Genomic DNA, 17405 nt, shown 5'->3' on the forward strand with positions numbered 1-17405 from the left:
GGTGACTGACGTTGTTCTCTCTGATCATTCCTGTGTTTTCTTTAACGGCACTATCGCTGTGCCCAAAAATGTCCAAACAAAGTTGATCAGAAAACAGTATATCACTGAAAACACCAGTAAGACATTTATTTTGCTTTTCTCCTCCACACCCGCCCTCTCTGGGCTATCGGTGACTGAGCTTGTAGATAACTTTAACTGTAAAATTACAAATGTTATTGATTCCATTGCTCCCACTATGGTCAAAGTTGTCTCTGGTTAAAAAAAAAAAAAAAATAGATTGCCATGGAGAAATGTCATAGTGGTGAGAACAGAAAAAGTGTTTATTTTTTTATTGTTTTTAAGTAAAGCACTCTGAAGTGCCCTGTTGCTGAAATTTGCTATACAAATAAACCTGTCTTGTCTTGCCTCTGACAAAGGCAAAAAAACATGCATTTATTTTGCACAACTGATAAATTCAGTTAAATTCATAATGCGACTTAAAATGTGCATAAAAATACGTCAATGGAAAAACATCTATTGACAACCTTGGAGAAAACACCACACATCTGTCAATACTGTACTAAAATATCTGTACAAAATACATTGATGGAACCGGCTCTGGTGTAGTAGTGGAATTAAAGAGTGCATGCATGTAATCAACTAGATTTTCACCAAGAAGTATTTCCTGTTACTTCCTGTGACATACACAGTTGTCTCACAGATCAAGTATGCGCCTGTAACACAACTGTTGAAAAGCAATAATTGAACATCTCTTTTTAAAGCCTTTTCTTCTCAGTTGAGACTGCTAGAAGGCAACCATGTCTATTTTCAACATGAACCTTATTCAAATGGAAATGTACTTAAAGGTTAATGCGAGGAAACAACCAACACAAAGTTAAGAATGACTCACAGGATTGCGAGACGAAGTGAGATAGTGGGCACATTTGAGATAAGAGCTCTTGGTGCAGAAACAGTCTGATGTTCAACTCAATCACATCAATATCCAGCAGTGACCTCTCTTTGCTTTATTCAAACATGTTAATTTTAAATTTGAGACCAAAACGACTGACAAATGTCGATTTAACTCAAGGCAGCAGCATAACTAATCTGAATAGCAGTGGGTGGCGAGACTCATACGTGGACTGAAATGTCCGCGGTGTTAGTGCCCATGCTTTCATGCAGCTGTTGTATGTGTATGTGCACTAGCGATGTAACATTCTTCTGCAGTGATCTGATTGCTAAGCACCAACAGACCATTACATTATTTATCAAAATTGTTTTAATAAAATACAACATATATAACAAAAAGACAGCACACTATCTTTTCCTCTCGGGCTCACCATAGGGGCGAACCAATGTTTAAAATATATATACAGTATACATAAAATGTTACAATACAATTTGCAGAATGCTTGTAATACTTAACCAATGCTTCATAGTGTGTAGTTATTACAAAGTGTTACCAAGAAGGGTGGGTTAAACCAATATATTTTCACTAAATAACTTGACTCACAGATGTACACAACTTGATGCTTAACTGTGGGAAAACCACAAAAGTGTAAACAGTAACTGATGCATCGTCTAATATAAAACATTATTTCTTAATTAACTTGGTAATAAGCAACATATGCAATTCTGGCTCTCAAGAGTAATATAAATCCCCCAAAAATCTGAACCCCATCCAAATATATAATACAGAACTTAGAATGATACCAAATCAAAATTAAACTTTGTCAAACCTTTAAACTTTATAGTACTGCACCCCAACACTTATTGATATTAGATAATAAACAAGGAAAAATATGGCACTCAAAAAGATTTGATGAAAAACAAAAATGTGTAATTTGAGCAAGGAGTGTTCAATTGTAATGACATTCTTCATGAACACTATCAACCCCGTGTTGAGGTATCACGCCATTTCCATCAGCAGTAAAGCACCAAACTTAGAGCTTTGCTTTAGCTTTTCTAGTTTTGCTGGACTTACGGTACTGACATTAGTGCCCTTGGGTGTTGGTCCAAACAAACAGACAACACCTCATGTGCTAAAGCAATCGCATATATTGCACTTGTTTTGCATAGTCAGCAGCATAGTCATAAATTCTGGAATCTGAGTAGAAATATGTCTATATCCTAATTACACACTCACGTCTTCCTTCAACAAGTCTTACTGACACTCACAGACTACCACACATAGTCTCACACCTCCCAAGTGTGGAGGTGAAGTTGGAATTGCTACTGTCACTGATACATACACTATCATCGTAATCATACTACTTCTGTCACTGTCACAGCAGTACTATTACAGCTGCTGAGTCTGAAATGTGATGTCAACAGTGTTAGGCTAATATTGTGTCATTAGGTAGAGAGGCAGTCCTCCAGTTTGACAACATGTATTGAAACAGTCATGAGTCTTTCCTGTCTTGTTTCTAAAAGCAATTGAATCAGACGTGTCCTCACTGAGACATACATAGTATGTGCCATGCACATTTAAGAATATTACACCTGGTCACTGCTGGTGAGAGACATTAAGCTCATTAACCAGATCTTGAGGAATAATCCGATCTTACTTTTGTATGTGTTTTTAATGAGAAAAAAGAGTGACATACAAATCCGATTTTGAGAGCACATTCATGTTTGTGAATGAATACCTGTGCCCAGCTGCTGACTGTGAGCAAGAGAAAGTGCTGACCATTGTTACTTTGCTTTCCATCTGCGGCCAGTGACAGCTGACACCCGCACCCCAACAACCCAACATTCTAACTATCCCAAATCTAGATAGTTGTCTACAGAGTTTGTTTTTCCCATACAGTTGGACTGCATTCAAGTCTCAACTCCCTTCCCACGTACAAATCAACAGCAAAACTCCATGTCTTGACCTGAAGTGCTACACTGAACGCCCCCGCAAAGCTTGAAGTTAATCAACCAACAGCAAAGAAAGTCTGGCACTGTCAGACTGTCCTCCACAGCACGGCGGAGGAGGGTCTGGCTAGTGCACACAGCATTACGGATGGGAGAAAAACATGCTGTGGTTTATTGGCATTTCTTTAAACCAAGCACAATCATCTTGGCCTGCCGCGAGCGCAGTGCCTCTGTAAAACAGCCTCGGGAAGGAACTTGTTTTGGTGGAACATGTCCGTTCAAAAGTTGTTTTAGTCGTGCAACAGAAAACTCAGATTGGACAGATAGTCTAGCTAGCTGTCTGGATTTACCCTGCAAAGATCTGAGGAGCAGTTAAACATAGTCCTCAGAAATCCACATAGTTTAAAATGACAACACAACATTTTTTTTCGTGACCGTTATTGCCACGCTTTATTCTAACCCCAACCGGTCGTCCGAGGTTTCTTCCTAAAAGGGAGTTCTTCCCCGCCACTGTGGCACTGTTGCTTGCTCTGGAGGGGCCTACTAGAACTGTTGGGTCCTTGTAAATTATGGGGAGTGCTAGACCTACTCTATCTGTAAAGTGTCTCGAGATAACTCTTGTTATGAATTGATACTATAAATAAAATTGAATTGAAAGAAAGCGGAAGGTAATGGACATCCGGCCAAAAAGAGTGACATCCGGCAGAATTTCAGAAGGCAGAAATGGAACGTCATGAATATAGACTATTACAAGACATTTCAAGAATAATGTTTACCTTAGCATTAGCTGAGATCTCCTGGACTCCTTTGTTTGCAGCGTCCTTGATGATGGGGGTAATGAGGCCTTTGTCAGTCGCCACTGCGATTGAAATGTGGATTGAATCAAGTGCGCGGGGTCCATCACCAGACCAGGTCACATTCACTTCTGGCATCTCCTAGGAAAGAAAACCAGAAGTTAGCACAGGTTTTGACAGCTACTATAATGAAAAATAACCAGACAAATAGAGATCTAAAACCTGACTCCTTTGGTTAGAGGGTGCTTCCATGCAGTTCATGAGTGTGAAGATACAAATCAAAGTCGGATACAATACCAAAATATTTAATTTTCTATATTATGACATGTAGCATGTACATAAATCAAATATGAGAAGAAAAGCATTATATTACAGTAAATGTGGGAAATTCATTAATCAATTTGGTTGAGAATGTATACACCTGACACCAGATATCAGATATGTCTGAATAATCTTGATAAATCTGCTTTAATGGAGCCTCAATAACTAAATATTTATGTTGAATTATTGGTGTATGAACACAGCTAAGTTTCATCAGTCTACAAAAGTACAGTGGAACACATGATAATGTGAAACACTGGCCTCGGATGCTGCTTCCTGGTGTGTTCAGGTAAACGCTGGTGAAAGTACAGTTCCTTTTGATAATTTTCCAATGTTACAGTGTTACACAAGTGAATCGTATAGCCCAGTTAAGTGTAAAAGCCAATCCAGAGGCATTTTGACCATGTGAGACATAGTGGCCAAACTATGAGAGAGCCGTGTAGTGTTTTGTCATGTTACACTAAGATAAACTGGGAAATGTTCCACATGCCTCCCATTTACTGTAACACATGCACCAAACAGCCAGGTTTCTCAGCTGCTGATTGATCCTTATATAGCAGTAGTTTCATACAGTGTGCATTGTACAATCTCCAGCACCCATGACATCTGGCACGTTATTGCTTAAGGGCAACACAAATTCACTAAAGCAGATACAATATTCCATGTGTATTCCATGTAATACTCGCAGAAGATAGGATGTTCCTATCAGATGCTGCACAGACATTCCTGGCCGGAATAACTAAATTAAAAGAGCACCGGATCCATTTTTCTCCATTTGTATCTGTTCTATCTTCAAATCAAACAATAGTGTCTTTCTTTACAGCATTCCTTTAGTGTTTTGTAAAACTGCTTAGGGAGATGGATGGTTTAAGAGTTTCCTCAGAATTTCCATCAACAGACAAAAAAAGAGAACAGAATGAACACAGTCTGAGTAAACATTAGTCTTGTTTTATAATGGCAGGGCAACCAGTCAATTCACAATCTGTATGGAGTAGAGAGGACAACAGAGAGACCTTGTTGCAGAAGTGATATAGAATCTAGAAACCAAATGATGAAATAATTTACAGTATGAACTACAGAGCGCTCTGTGTGTGTGTGTGTGTGTGTGTGTGTGTGTGTGTGTGTGTGTGTGTGTGTAGGCTGTGTTAAGCAGTAAAATAAATGAAAAGTCCAGACGCTTGTAGGCATATAAGTTGAAAAACCATGTAAAAAAACATAAAAACACACATGGTTAGGGCATCAATAATAAAAAATAAACAGATTACATGTAAAAAATGACAACAATAGAAGTGATTATTAACTATACTTACTTTGAGTGTAACAGCAGCTGCCTTGATAATGAAATCATTAACTGACACTTTGATCTGTTCTGAAAAGACAAAGAAGAAACAGCCTGTGAGCCTGATTCAAGCAACTAACAGACATGTGGCCATGTATTCTGAAGAGGACCTGTGAAGTGTGATACCGTTCTTTTGCAAATGGCAAATAAGTGATACCACACCTTCCCTCAGGGGGAAGAGAAATCTCCTATATCTATATCTCTTATTGTGCATTCTATTTGTACTCGGAAGTCGGAATTTCCAACTTCTAAACCGGAAACACGCCCCCTGAAGTCGGATTTCTGAGTTGGGAATTTGGAGAACCTCACAGTACCACGAGCAAGCCGACATTGAAATCCAACATGGCTGCTCCATGCACCTACATGCAATTTTGACATATTTCCTTTTTTTTTTTTTTTATTCTGGGCAGAAATGAAGATCCACTAAGATTTGTTTGTGCTCATATGTTATACATTTTCTTCAGACCTCAAACAAAGAAATGCTGCTGATTGCTACGGTGTACACCACTACTATTGTTAAAATTGTTAACTTATTTTACCCATTAAAGTTTGCAGATTTATGTTCTCAGAAGTTTGATATATGCTGCTAAGTGCACTAAACTTTATTTTTTCATTAAAAAGTTTGACAAAGTTTATTTATTTTTTATGGTTTTGCTTCTTTAGATTGTTTTTCATACATTATTTATACAATATATGTTTTTACATAATACACAATTAATTTAATTATACCTATATTTAACTGCAGATTGGTGAAGTGTTCAATAATTGTTTTTGTTGAGAAAATTTGTGTATCTTAATTATTACATTTTATCTTTCAATTAGAGGTTTTAAAAACAAGCCCATATTGGCCAACATAAATCGGCAGCATTTATTGGCCATCAGCTGACCCTGATGTCTAAAAATCAGCATCGGCCACAGAAAAACCTGAATTGGTCGACCTCTACTCAGGTGTAACGTCATTCCCAACTCCGGCTTCCAAGTTCAGAAGGAAAATGTAACGCACTATCAAATCAAATCAAAATCAAATGAACTTTATTTTTCCCGTTTGTGGTTAGGCAAATCCAAACACAACATACAACAATACATAGTCCCTATTAATCATACCAGATTAATCATACAAACTAAATGCTAAATTCTAAAATAATCAAGAAACTAAAAACCCTGAGGGTAGGAGTGGAGGGGTGGGAAGGGAGAATAGGTCAAAGTCTGGATCAAACGATGGGGGGGGTGGTTGTTTGTTCAACGGTCTGGTTGAAGGTGTTGTTTGGATCGTAGGGGGAACCGAATCTCCTCCCTGAAGCTAACAGTTGGTTATTGAGATTATGGGTGGGGTCCAAAATGATGAGTTTACTTTTCCTGATAGCCTATTTATCAAATATAGTTGTGACTCTTGATGACCTTAACTCCACCTGATGAGAATCAGTACCTCTTTATATAGTCTGGCTCAACAGATGTATATTGCCAGGATAAGGCCTGACATCTGGGACAATGTAACTCCACTTCTGCTATCTATTTTTGCAAGGGGACCGTTACTGCATCCAGGGGTTAGCTGCCCCTCCCCCCCCCCAGACAGATTGGTTTAAAGTAATACAAACAAGCCAGAGCGTTTTTTTCTCGATTCCAAAATAGATAGGGGGTGTAGCCGGACTACACCCCAGCGCTGACACAGAGCTGTCGAGATAGGTCTGGCAATGTGAGGCTACTCTCTATATGACTCAGTCAATAGCATTTGCTCCACCCTCCTCTCCCAGTGTCACACCAGCGGCCAGGCGGGCTTGGCCCGGCATCACTGCCAACGTGTACAAATGTCCATTAGTGCAGTACCAGACAGTTATGAATGCTGTGAGCGGGATGATTAACGAGCTAACCGTGAAATCGCGCTGCTCCTGAACAATGAGATGCCGCAAAAACAACCGGGGAGAGAATCCCTCGGCACACACACACAGCCTCGCTAATAGGTCTGGAATGGCCGTCCCATTTCCTCCATCACAGAGACAGGACCCAGAGAGATTTACCGTTTGTTTGACAGCTCGGCAAAGTTAAGCTAAATAAAGCCAATTACGTGATAGTGTGTGGAACTTAATGTTTAAAAATAGGAAACTGATGAGGCACTCTTGCTATATCAACATAAAAATGGCCCAAAGTAAGCATGTGTTACATTTTAGGAATCCATGAAAAGCAGCCGTTAACGATATTTATTTTTTGGGTTGAATTTTCTTGGCTGAATGTAGCAATAGGCTGAGCGACTGTTATGACACATAAACATTGTTCCCTTTTTCTGGTTGTGGTGTAAATCTTCCTTTATCTTACAACACATGTTGTGATAGCTGTTGCACAAGAAGCTGCGGTTAGCTCAACAGCCGGTGCTAGGGATGTCTGTGGGGCGTAGAAAGTCACTGCTAGGTCCTTCTATATTATTTATTCTCCAAATACTGAAGCTCTCAATCCATTCATACAGTCCCTACTTTATGAATACCTTATATATGGACCAATTTATTTTCCATTACCTCACATTGCCTTTACATCTACATAGATAGATATTTCTCCAGAGGACTTTAATGCCATGTGTATGACTAACTGAGGGGGCCTTATCAGCCTTACATTGTGATGTGTGGTCAGAAGAAAGAGCATATCTGATCAGTGCCAGCTATGGATGTTTCCCCCACTATTCAGCCATCCTCAGGTGTTTGGCCCTTTTTATACCCTCTTCATCAGAACCCGTACAACTGAGCTCTCACTCAGAATACCATGCTGGGTTATTCTTAGACACAGGAAGAGAGAGATGTTGGTTTGAACCAGAGGTACATGACCACCCTGGGACAACATGTACCAGAGCTTCTTTCAATACAAAAAGTCCTCTTTGTCAAGTGAGAAGTCATGTGACAACCCTGAAATTCACATTTTCATGGAAAAGTATCCTTCAAAATGTCACTGTCGAACATCAAACTTAAGGAGATGAGACTAACATGTGCATGTAAAAAAAAAAAAAACAGTGCCTATGTGTAAACAGTAACTTCCTCAAAGTTGTGTGTTTTTACCTTTGGCCAAGTCTTTGCGGAGATGCATGACGGCAGCCATGTCACAGTCAACTGAGGCGTACGCATGGGGGATGGTGGTCTTCGATTGCGTTAGTCTTTGAGCAATCACACGGCGGACATTTGTGGCTGGGATCTCTGTGAATGTGCCCTGAGGAGGACAAGTGGAAAAAAGTGGGAAGTAACTGAATGAGGAGAAAATGGCATTTTGACAGGGACATCCAGGAAAGGGGGGAGGGAAATGATCAGACATATCTCAGCTGCCATCAATTACTCAAAAATGCATTGGAGTCACAATGTAATATAATCAATAGGTCATATTTTACAGTGCAAACACACACACACACACTAATGAAGATACAATTTATTTTGGTGCAAAAAAAACAACAAGAACGGCATTTGTAAATAAAGACCTGACCCGTCTGTTGATGCTTGTGGTAGGCACACCAACAGAAATTGAGCTATCATTGTTTAATATAGGACTCGGGGACTGTGAGACCAAAAACTATTAGTGATCCAATGACAAGCCAAACGTTGGGAGATGTTAAGTGTCTGTGGCGGATGACATCTTGTAGTTTCCTAGCACTGTCACAAAACCAACGGGATGAGACAGTGTGTTTGTGTGAGAGAGATTGGGTGAGGAGTACTCACCGGTGCTCCTGGTTTCCCTGGCACAGAGAGAGGAGGTATGTTGGGTCTGCTGCCTGGGGGTGGAGGGGCAGCTGCCGGGCTGAGGACAGGACTCAGGGCAGCTGGGGCAGCCGTGGCTGGGGATGCTTTTGGGGCAGGGGATGTCTTCAAGAGATTTAATGCATCTCTGTTAAAGTAGAAATGCAGGCATTGTTTCACGTTTTTTTGCATATTTTTCATTCAATGAAATGTTAACAATAATCTCCACAAAAAGTCTGACCCTAAATCCAAATACATTATAACTGCCCACTTTCTGATGCCACGTCTGCATTGATAGGAATCCCTTTGTATAGGCTTCACTTATTATTGGTATTAATGTAAATCTAGGTTGGCATACTTTATACACTGTTCCACAGTAACCAGGAGCAACTCTGGAGTTACACTTGTGAGTTAGTCACTGGCTCCATAAAGAGATAGAGGGAGAGGAGGAGTGGTGGGGGTGAAATGGTAGTCAACACAAACTGACACGCTAAACTAACACTAAACACATTAGGGCATTGGCTCACAAAGAATATTGTGTCTGGATAAGATTAAATATTCAAGATGTTAAAACATGTTCATTCGCACTTACATGGGAACAAATGCATCACAGCCTCTAGTGAAATATTTTGCAACTGCAATAAAGCTTTTGTGGCAATTTTATTAAGGTCAATCTTGTGCACATGTGAACAACACTAATTCCCAGTATGGCTCATGCTAAACAGATGCACTATGCTATTTCAAGCTTTTGGCAAACTTTTACTTCTAGTCCTGTTTTTCTTAATTTCTGGACTTTATTAATGGTGGCTAAATTTCTATTGTGAAAAACCAAATTAAACTTAATTTTCTTCTAAGTGAAAAGTGATGACATTTTTTATTTTATTTTGCTATAATAGACGAAATTGGAATTGCATGACCAACATAGGCAAAGCTTTATATTACAATAAGGCATTATTCACCCATACTGTATGCTTAGCAAGCTTACTGTATAAGTAGCACTGTGCTAGTTTTACTGTATCAGGCTGTAGAGAGAGGTAACCTTTGGTTATCCTCCAGTGGGTAAAGCTGGACAGAATCAGGTGGCAGCTGCAGCAGGGGACAAGGTAAATCAAAATCTTGGCTTCATTATCCTTCCCACTGGCATTGCAAACCATAGAGATCTCAACTTTTCAAACAGCATCTGTTTGTTATTGCACTACAGTAAAAAAGCAGAGACCAGGCCGATACATTTGGTCTGATTGGTACAGACACCTAGTGTTATGCTGCATCATTTAATGACACATTTTACATCTCCGACTAGGTGGGGTTTACAGTTCTCTACACGGCTAACTTTAGGGATTGTATTTACCTTAAATGTAGGAGAAAAAAGGCAAGAATCATTACTCTTTCATTAAATCCATTATATTATAGTTAGAGATGAGGGGGGCGTTTCTCAGAATATCTTCTACTGTTACATTTCCAAAATACAGTATATTTCTAATTAGAAGAGCAACGATGAATTGATTAGTTGTCACTATTAAATTAATCCCCAACTATTTTGATAATCAATTAGTCCGTCTGTGTAATTTCTTTATTAAAAAAAAATAAAAAAATAAAAGATTTGAATAATTTCAGCTTATACTATGTGAATGTTTCTTCTTTCCTCTGTGACAGTAAACTGAGTATCTTTGAGTTTTGGACAAAACGAGACAATTGAGGACATCATTTTGGGCTTTGGGAAACACTGATCCACATTTTTTTTCACATGTTTGCAGATCAAACAATGAATTGATTAATTGAGAAAATAATCAACAGATTAATACACAATGAAAATAATCGTTAGTTGCAGCCCTATTTCTATTACAGCAAATTACTGCGGTTTCCTGAAGGTAGAAGGGGAAGTGACCATATGATCTGGGTCAGGATCCTGCAGACTGCTAGACTGAGTATTGATAGACGGGGAATAGAAAAAAGGAAACCACACTGTACCTAAAGATTTGCCCCGGATTATTTTTTTCCCCCCATTTATTTTGGTCATAGCTTTGAAAGAGGTGGGAGGGGCAGGTATCAGGTGTGCCTGCTTGAAGCTCTCTGGTTCCAGTTCAGTGCACAGGGGGCCACCTACCACACACACATCCAGTCTTTTGTCTGGACCAGCTGCCTCTGACCTCAACATGTTGCTGGGAACAGTCTGGGCCCCACAGCTATTTCCTCTAAGTCCCTCTCTGAGCTGCATCTTTTTATTTCCTCTAGCACTAGCTCCTCCTCTCCCGTCTCTCCCCCTGTTAGGACTATTTGTTTGTGGAGAGACTGGGGCAACTTGGAAATCCCCCAGCTAACTGAAGAGGATCACGTTGACTAATGATTACAGATCACCACGTGAAAAAGAACAGAAAAAAGAAAGCACAGCAAAGAGGTTATATGTAACTTATTTGAATGCTTGTAAAAACACAGAAGCAAATAATATTATACACATTGGACAAAATTGTGTAAAAAAAAAAAAAACTATTCTTAATGCTAAGTTTTGCCCACATTTGCCAGTGAGAATGTATTGGAAGTATCTCATATGTATTCAAGAGGAAGTCAAGTCAACAGCAGCCTGCAGTGGACACTTGACGATGACACCATAGATACCATTGCTGTAGCTGGTTGGCATGTGCTTTTCACACCGACCATTTATAACCGTACTGACAGTGTAGGCAACAAAAAAAAGCCCCTGAAAGACTGGGGAGAGGTTGAGTAGAATATTAAAACGGGAATGAGGCAGGGCTCCCATGCACATCGGCCCACATACAAATAAACTGTCTTCTACCGCCACCTTGGACAGGCTTAGATAGGAGAGAGGAGGTCTTCAGGCTTCATGGAAGCAACCCATTAAGGCTTAAAAGAGGACTATTTTGTAGTCCAACTGGTCATTTGAGAAGATGCACACTTTAGTGAAAACCCTAATGAACCATCACACATGTACAGCAAATTACATATTTGCATATCAAAAACATTAATAGGAATGGATCAGTTGGCAGTTTCGCAATCAAAGCGTTGCAGCCAGGAGATGTAACTTTGCAAAGGCTGTAGAAATGACTGTAGAAAAGAACTTATAGTTAGTTGCATAACAAAGTCAGTCCTATTAGTTAGATTTTGTAAACAGCATTAGGTATAAGGCAAACCTGGTCAAGAACTACAGCAAACGTATGATCTCTAATTGCAAACAAAGGTTTCTGTACCAAATATTAAGTTCTGCTTTTCTGATGTATCAAATACTTATGTCATTCAATAAAATGCAAATTAATTATTTAAATATCATACAATGTTATTTTCTTGATTTTTGTTTTAGATTCTGTCTCTCACAGTTGACGTGCACCTATGATAAAAAATTAGAGACCTAAATGCTTTGTAAGTAGGAAAACTTGCAAAATAAGCAGTGTCTCAAATACTTGGCACTTAAGAGAAAAGTAATAGAAATGTCTTTCTTTGTACCCAAACAGTTTTTAAACCTTGCTGGGGATTATGTAACATGCTATGATCTCATCCCTTGGTTGCGTGACCTCTTTTTATTCATGCCCACTATAGAGGGGCCTCACTAGAGCGGAGGGTGGAATGGGAGGGGTACCCTCGTTTCAGTCTTATCTGATGAACCAAAGGACAAAGCAAGGGAAATTGGGTCCATTCTGCCCGCTCTTAGAGGAGCTAACCCAATGTGAAGCTATTCTCTCCAAGATGATTTGGTTTCCCACAAGAACAGAACTTCCGTCTCAAAACATACTTAAGCTACAGCCTATAGGTTCAGCTATTTTAGGACATTGAATTGACCATATCTTAATGTCCAAAAGACTTTGACTAAAAGGAAACAAGGACATCCCTAATGTTGGCATCAACGGGCTACTCAATATGTGGCAAATACAAGTGCAAACATTTCAAAGGATGTTTCCTTTTTGTAATTGGTGACATTAATTACACTACATATTAGAGATTTTTAAAGATGTTTTCCCAACTAATAAACTTTTTACTCATCAGTTTACTCATTCCGGAAATTATATATTTAACACCCTCACATGTTTTTGCAAACTGCAAGCTAGTACATGAAAAAAAGAGACATAATACACCTTTTATTCCCAGGCTAGATAGTGCCTTAAACGTGAAGCTCTGTATACTGGTTTTTGTCAGCAAACTGCGCATCATTCATTTCAGAAAAGTCTCTTTAGGGAGAATGTGCATTGATTTTTGTTAAACCCCTTGGCGTCCAGAGTCTTGCACTAGTTAGGTAGCCTAGGTCTCAGTACGTTAATTGGTGAAAATCCAAATCTTGAGTCCTACAAATGGTTCAAAGAGAAGTAAGTGAGCAATCACGCCAATTCAAATCATTGTGATACAATTACACTGTATTATTATTTAAACAATCGGGCAGAACACAATAAGCCCGTGTTCACTAAGCTAGACAATAAATCACAGTTTAATACCAAAGGAACAAGACAACAACAATCAGAAAAAAACTATTAAAAAAAGACTATTCTAAAACCGGCTAAATAAGGAGGCATGTGATATGAGACAGTGTTTCTCAGCTGTTAACACACTCGTTATTTGTATTGATAAGAAGGGTGCTTGTAAACCTATTATTGTAGTGGTTTAACTATAACTCCAGCTTTAAAATACCCTTTTTTGCTATATTGACAACAAGGTATGCAATAAGGCTTTGCTCAATTTCTGTGAGTTGTCATTCTTTACTGTGTTTGGTTATAAAGCTTCATATACATTTCTCTAGTACTGTCTAAGACAAAAAAATATTCAGAAAACATATGGTCTCCGTTACTATGGTCACTAGTGGGTCCTGGAGACTGGGTTGCTATGGCAACCAAAGTTACTTAATGAGATTACCAGCAGGGTGTTAGGTGGGAAACGACAGCATTCAATCCGTTCCCTGACAGCAGGTAACCATTAGAGCTGTGTGTGTGTGTGTGTGTGTGTGTGTGTGTGTGTGTGTGTGTGTGTGTGTGTGTGTGTGTGTGTGTGTGTGTGTGTGTGTGTGTGTGTGTGTCTGTGTGTATTCATAGCTTTCTGTAGTGTGAAATCCCCATATAACAGGATTAAAGTACCTAACATCAATAACCACTTCTTGGTCCCATTTTTCACTTGTGTAGCATCTCCCACATTTACATTTTGATTCACACTACCTGCACTGTATCTATAACCTGCCTTGCTTTGACATCTTTTTCCCTCATGAGATGCTTCAGTGTTACAGTGGCCACTAGGGGGCCCCTCCAATCTGTGCCCTTGGGCCTATAACTATGCTAAACAAGCTCCTAATGCTGACGCATCACTTTCTGTTTAAACAAATAAAGCAACCAAAAAAAGAAATAACAGAAAGTAATATGTCATAGGTAATACTAGGCTGTAATGATTTTATAGTTCATTGTAATGGTCTCATACTCTATATAACTATAGCTTCTACGCCAAAACACAATTTCCTTCATGAACGAGCCAATTAGTTCTGCTTTTTATAATCTCAGACTAGGCCCAATAAAAACTGATGTCTGGGTAACTGGATGGTTCAGTTGGTAGAGTGGGGGCCCATTTATAAAGGTTACTCCTCAACACAGCGGGCCCGGGTTTGACTCTAACCATCGGCCCTTTGCTGCATGTCATTCCCCCGTTCTCTCCTTTTTTATCTCTTCAGCTGTCAATAAAGGCCTAAAAATAACCAAAATAATTATCTAAAAAAAAAAAAAATGAAGAAAACAAACTGAGGTTTGCTTGTTTGGTAAGTAAGCAGAGAGGTTCTGTATCGTACTGGATTGCATTATGGAGGCCTCCAGAGGCCTTAAACCTATACTCACTCCTTGGTGATAAGTCCTCTTGGTCCAGTGGGTGTAGCCAATTTTGGGTCTATACCATGGGTGTCCAGGATATGTCTTGCTGCTGGACTAAGACGTAACCTGGCAGAGAAGAAAGACAGTAAGGCACAATTTTACGATAGTTCAAGTTTTAAACTTTGTACTTTTGCTTTTAAGGCCCAACATTAATTATTTTGGTTTTATACATACACATCAAACCAAAAATAAGTGTACTTCAAAAAACCTCCCGGGCCAGCAAAAGTATTTCAGTCTGGCTTTAGGATATCACCGATTGGACTTCTGGCTTAGCTCACATACCATCTATTTGACCCGTTTTTAATGAAGCCCATTCCTGTACATATTCCCTGATAATCATGCTTGCTATACAACACATCCACTTTTCATCTTTTACCCTGGTCAAGCTGATGCCACAAAAGTCCAAATCTGAATATGTGGACGGGCTCAGAGTAAAATGTTTGCATAACAAATGGGGCCTGTTCATCTGTGGCAGCGCTTTTGCTTACTACAGGAGTTTTTATTGCGTAAACAGGGGTGGGTAGGATACAGTAGATTTAATATTCAAGAAGATTATTGTCATAGCAGTAAATAAAGTACAAATGTGTGAAAGGCTGATGCTGAGAGGCTCCATTAAAGAGAATAATACCTGAAATAAGCGTAAAGCAGCATGAGTATCTAATTTTATATCTCATTTCATGTATCTTATCCACGCTATCTACCTAGGCCAGTTCTTTCTTGGCTTTGGAGTTCCATCATACAACTCAGTGAAACACAGCCTGTGAAATTATTAACATGTTGTCCATTGAATATCTACAACAACAACAACAACCAAGACAAAACATACATCAGAATAATCAAAATAGATTTTGGAAAGGCTGATTGTACAGACCTGTATTGACTGCAGAGGTTTTATTCATTCAATTTCACTGTACAGTGTGTAATTTAAGCAACTAAAAAACGGAGGAGGCAAAACTCACGGTCCTGACGTGGCTGGTTTTGGTAGAGTAGCTGGAACGGCTGCAGGAGGGGACACAACTGGGGCAGCGTCTGAATCTGTAGCAGGTGGAGATACAGATGAAGCAGCAGCATCTGGAGCGGGAATCTCAACCTGCTTCCAGTCCTGCCCTTCCTCCACCATGAGGGCAATGAGAGTGCCCAGGCGCACATTGCGACTTCCTTCCTCCATCTGCAAAGAGGGGGAGAAAGGTTTTTATACAGTAAGCACACGAACACTGGTTTAGGCACCCTATACGTGCAACTGCATTTAGAGGAATAAAAGGGAAAGTCTTTGTTGTTTAGTTTTGAAGCAAATAATAAAACAATAGACTGGGGAAAGTAATACTGAAGCTAATCAGTTAACCAGTGGTCATTGAACAGATACACATTTTGACAGCCATTTGTATCCTGTGTGTCGTATTTATGGACAGGATATGGAGGCCTTGGGGCAGACCCAGGACTAGGTGGAGGGATTATATCTCCAACCTGGCAGGGAAGGCCTTGGGATCCCCCGGTCGGAGCTGGTTGATGTGGCTCGGGAAAGGGAAGTTTGGGGTCCCCTGCTGGAGCTGCTCTACCCGCAACCCGATACTGGATAAGCGCATGAAGATGGATGGATAATTATTCTCATTCACATCACTTTCTATTGTGCAATTTTCTCCCCTCTTAACTTGACAAATCTTACAAAAACACAGATGCGCTGAGATAGGTTCTTGAACTGCAAGGGATGCGTTTCCATGCTGTTCAAAGCGGTCAACTCTTGATTCACTATCTTGTTTCGGAGTAATCCATATAGACTGCAAGGTGTATGCTACTCTCCCGAAGCTGTGTGCATGTGTTGTTTCTCAATCAACATTGATCAGCTCTAATGAAAGGCCAGACACAATTTACAGGCGTTGGCTGCCGCACTTCATCTATTTTCAAAAGGTATCAACTTAGTGAGCAGCCAAGCATCGGCCCAAAGAGCAAAGATACACCAGACCCTGACTGTGCCGTTTTATATTTAATCATCCAACGCCACACTGATCTGCTAAGAGATTAAACCTGCAATTTCTAACAACAGACCAAATTAACGTAACTACACAGTATGATTTCACAATAAAATGCTTCAAACTGAAAGCGCCATTAGTAAATCAACAGTAACGAACATATTCCACCCCAAACCCCTACCTCTAGCAGGCTGGCAAAATCAAAGAATCAAATAATCAGCAGCCCTCCAATAATAATATCCACCTAAGTGGAAAGAATGTATCAACACCTACGCTCACTGGAAGAAAAAGCAGCATTTCAATGCTTATTCTTCATATTTACAAACTAAGCAATGGTGGTGAGCATAAAGCTATAGGTACTAACCAATATACTAGCAAACACAAAATGACTTTGCCCCAAGTTGTAAAATATATAAAATGACTAAACTTTCAGATCAAGTATTCACCTTAAACAATAGATCTGATGTGTAATTAATACAAAACTGCAATGAGAGGTAAAAGTAAGGCCTCTCAGGGAAATCTGAACTCAATTTCCAGAGACCCCTGTTCTCTTTAGCCCCAAAGGGACTTTTTTCACATGCCGGAAGCTAGAGATGAAA

At 39.6% G+C, this 17405-nt stretch overlaps 1 protein-coding gene across 1 annotated transcript in view; it reads right to left on the bottom strand.

Moving 5' to 3' along the window:
- Positions 1-17405, bottom strand: part of pdhx (pyruvate dehydrogenase complex component X) — a 29477-nt gene that overhangs the window by 4783 nt on the left and 7289 nt on the right. The window contains exons 3-8 of the mRNA XM_034880206.1: positions 15799-16007; positions 14807-14905; positions 8979-9144; positions 8331-8478; positions 5264-5322; positions 3615-3773 (exon numbers count right to left, since the gene is read on the bottom strand). Coding sequence (XP_034736097.1) covers positions 3615-3773; positions 5264-5322; positions 8331-8478; positions 8979-9144; positions 14807-14905; positions 15799-16007 — 840 coding nt within the window. The remainder of the gene's footprint in view (positions 1-3614; positions 3774-5263; positions 5323-8330; positions 8479-8978; positions 9145-14806; positions 14906-15798; positions 16008-17405) is intronic.

This window comes from Etheostoma cragini, chromosome 8 (assembly GCF_013103735.1).
Source record: "Etheostoma cragini isolate CJK2018 chromosome 8, CSU_Ecrag_1.0, whole genome shotgun sequence".
Lineage (NCBI taxonomy): Eukaryota > Metazoa > Chordata > Actinopteri > Perciformes > Percidae > Etheostoma > Etheostoma cragini.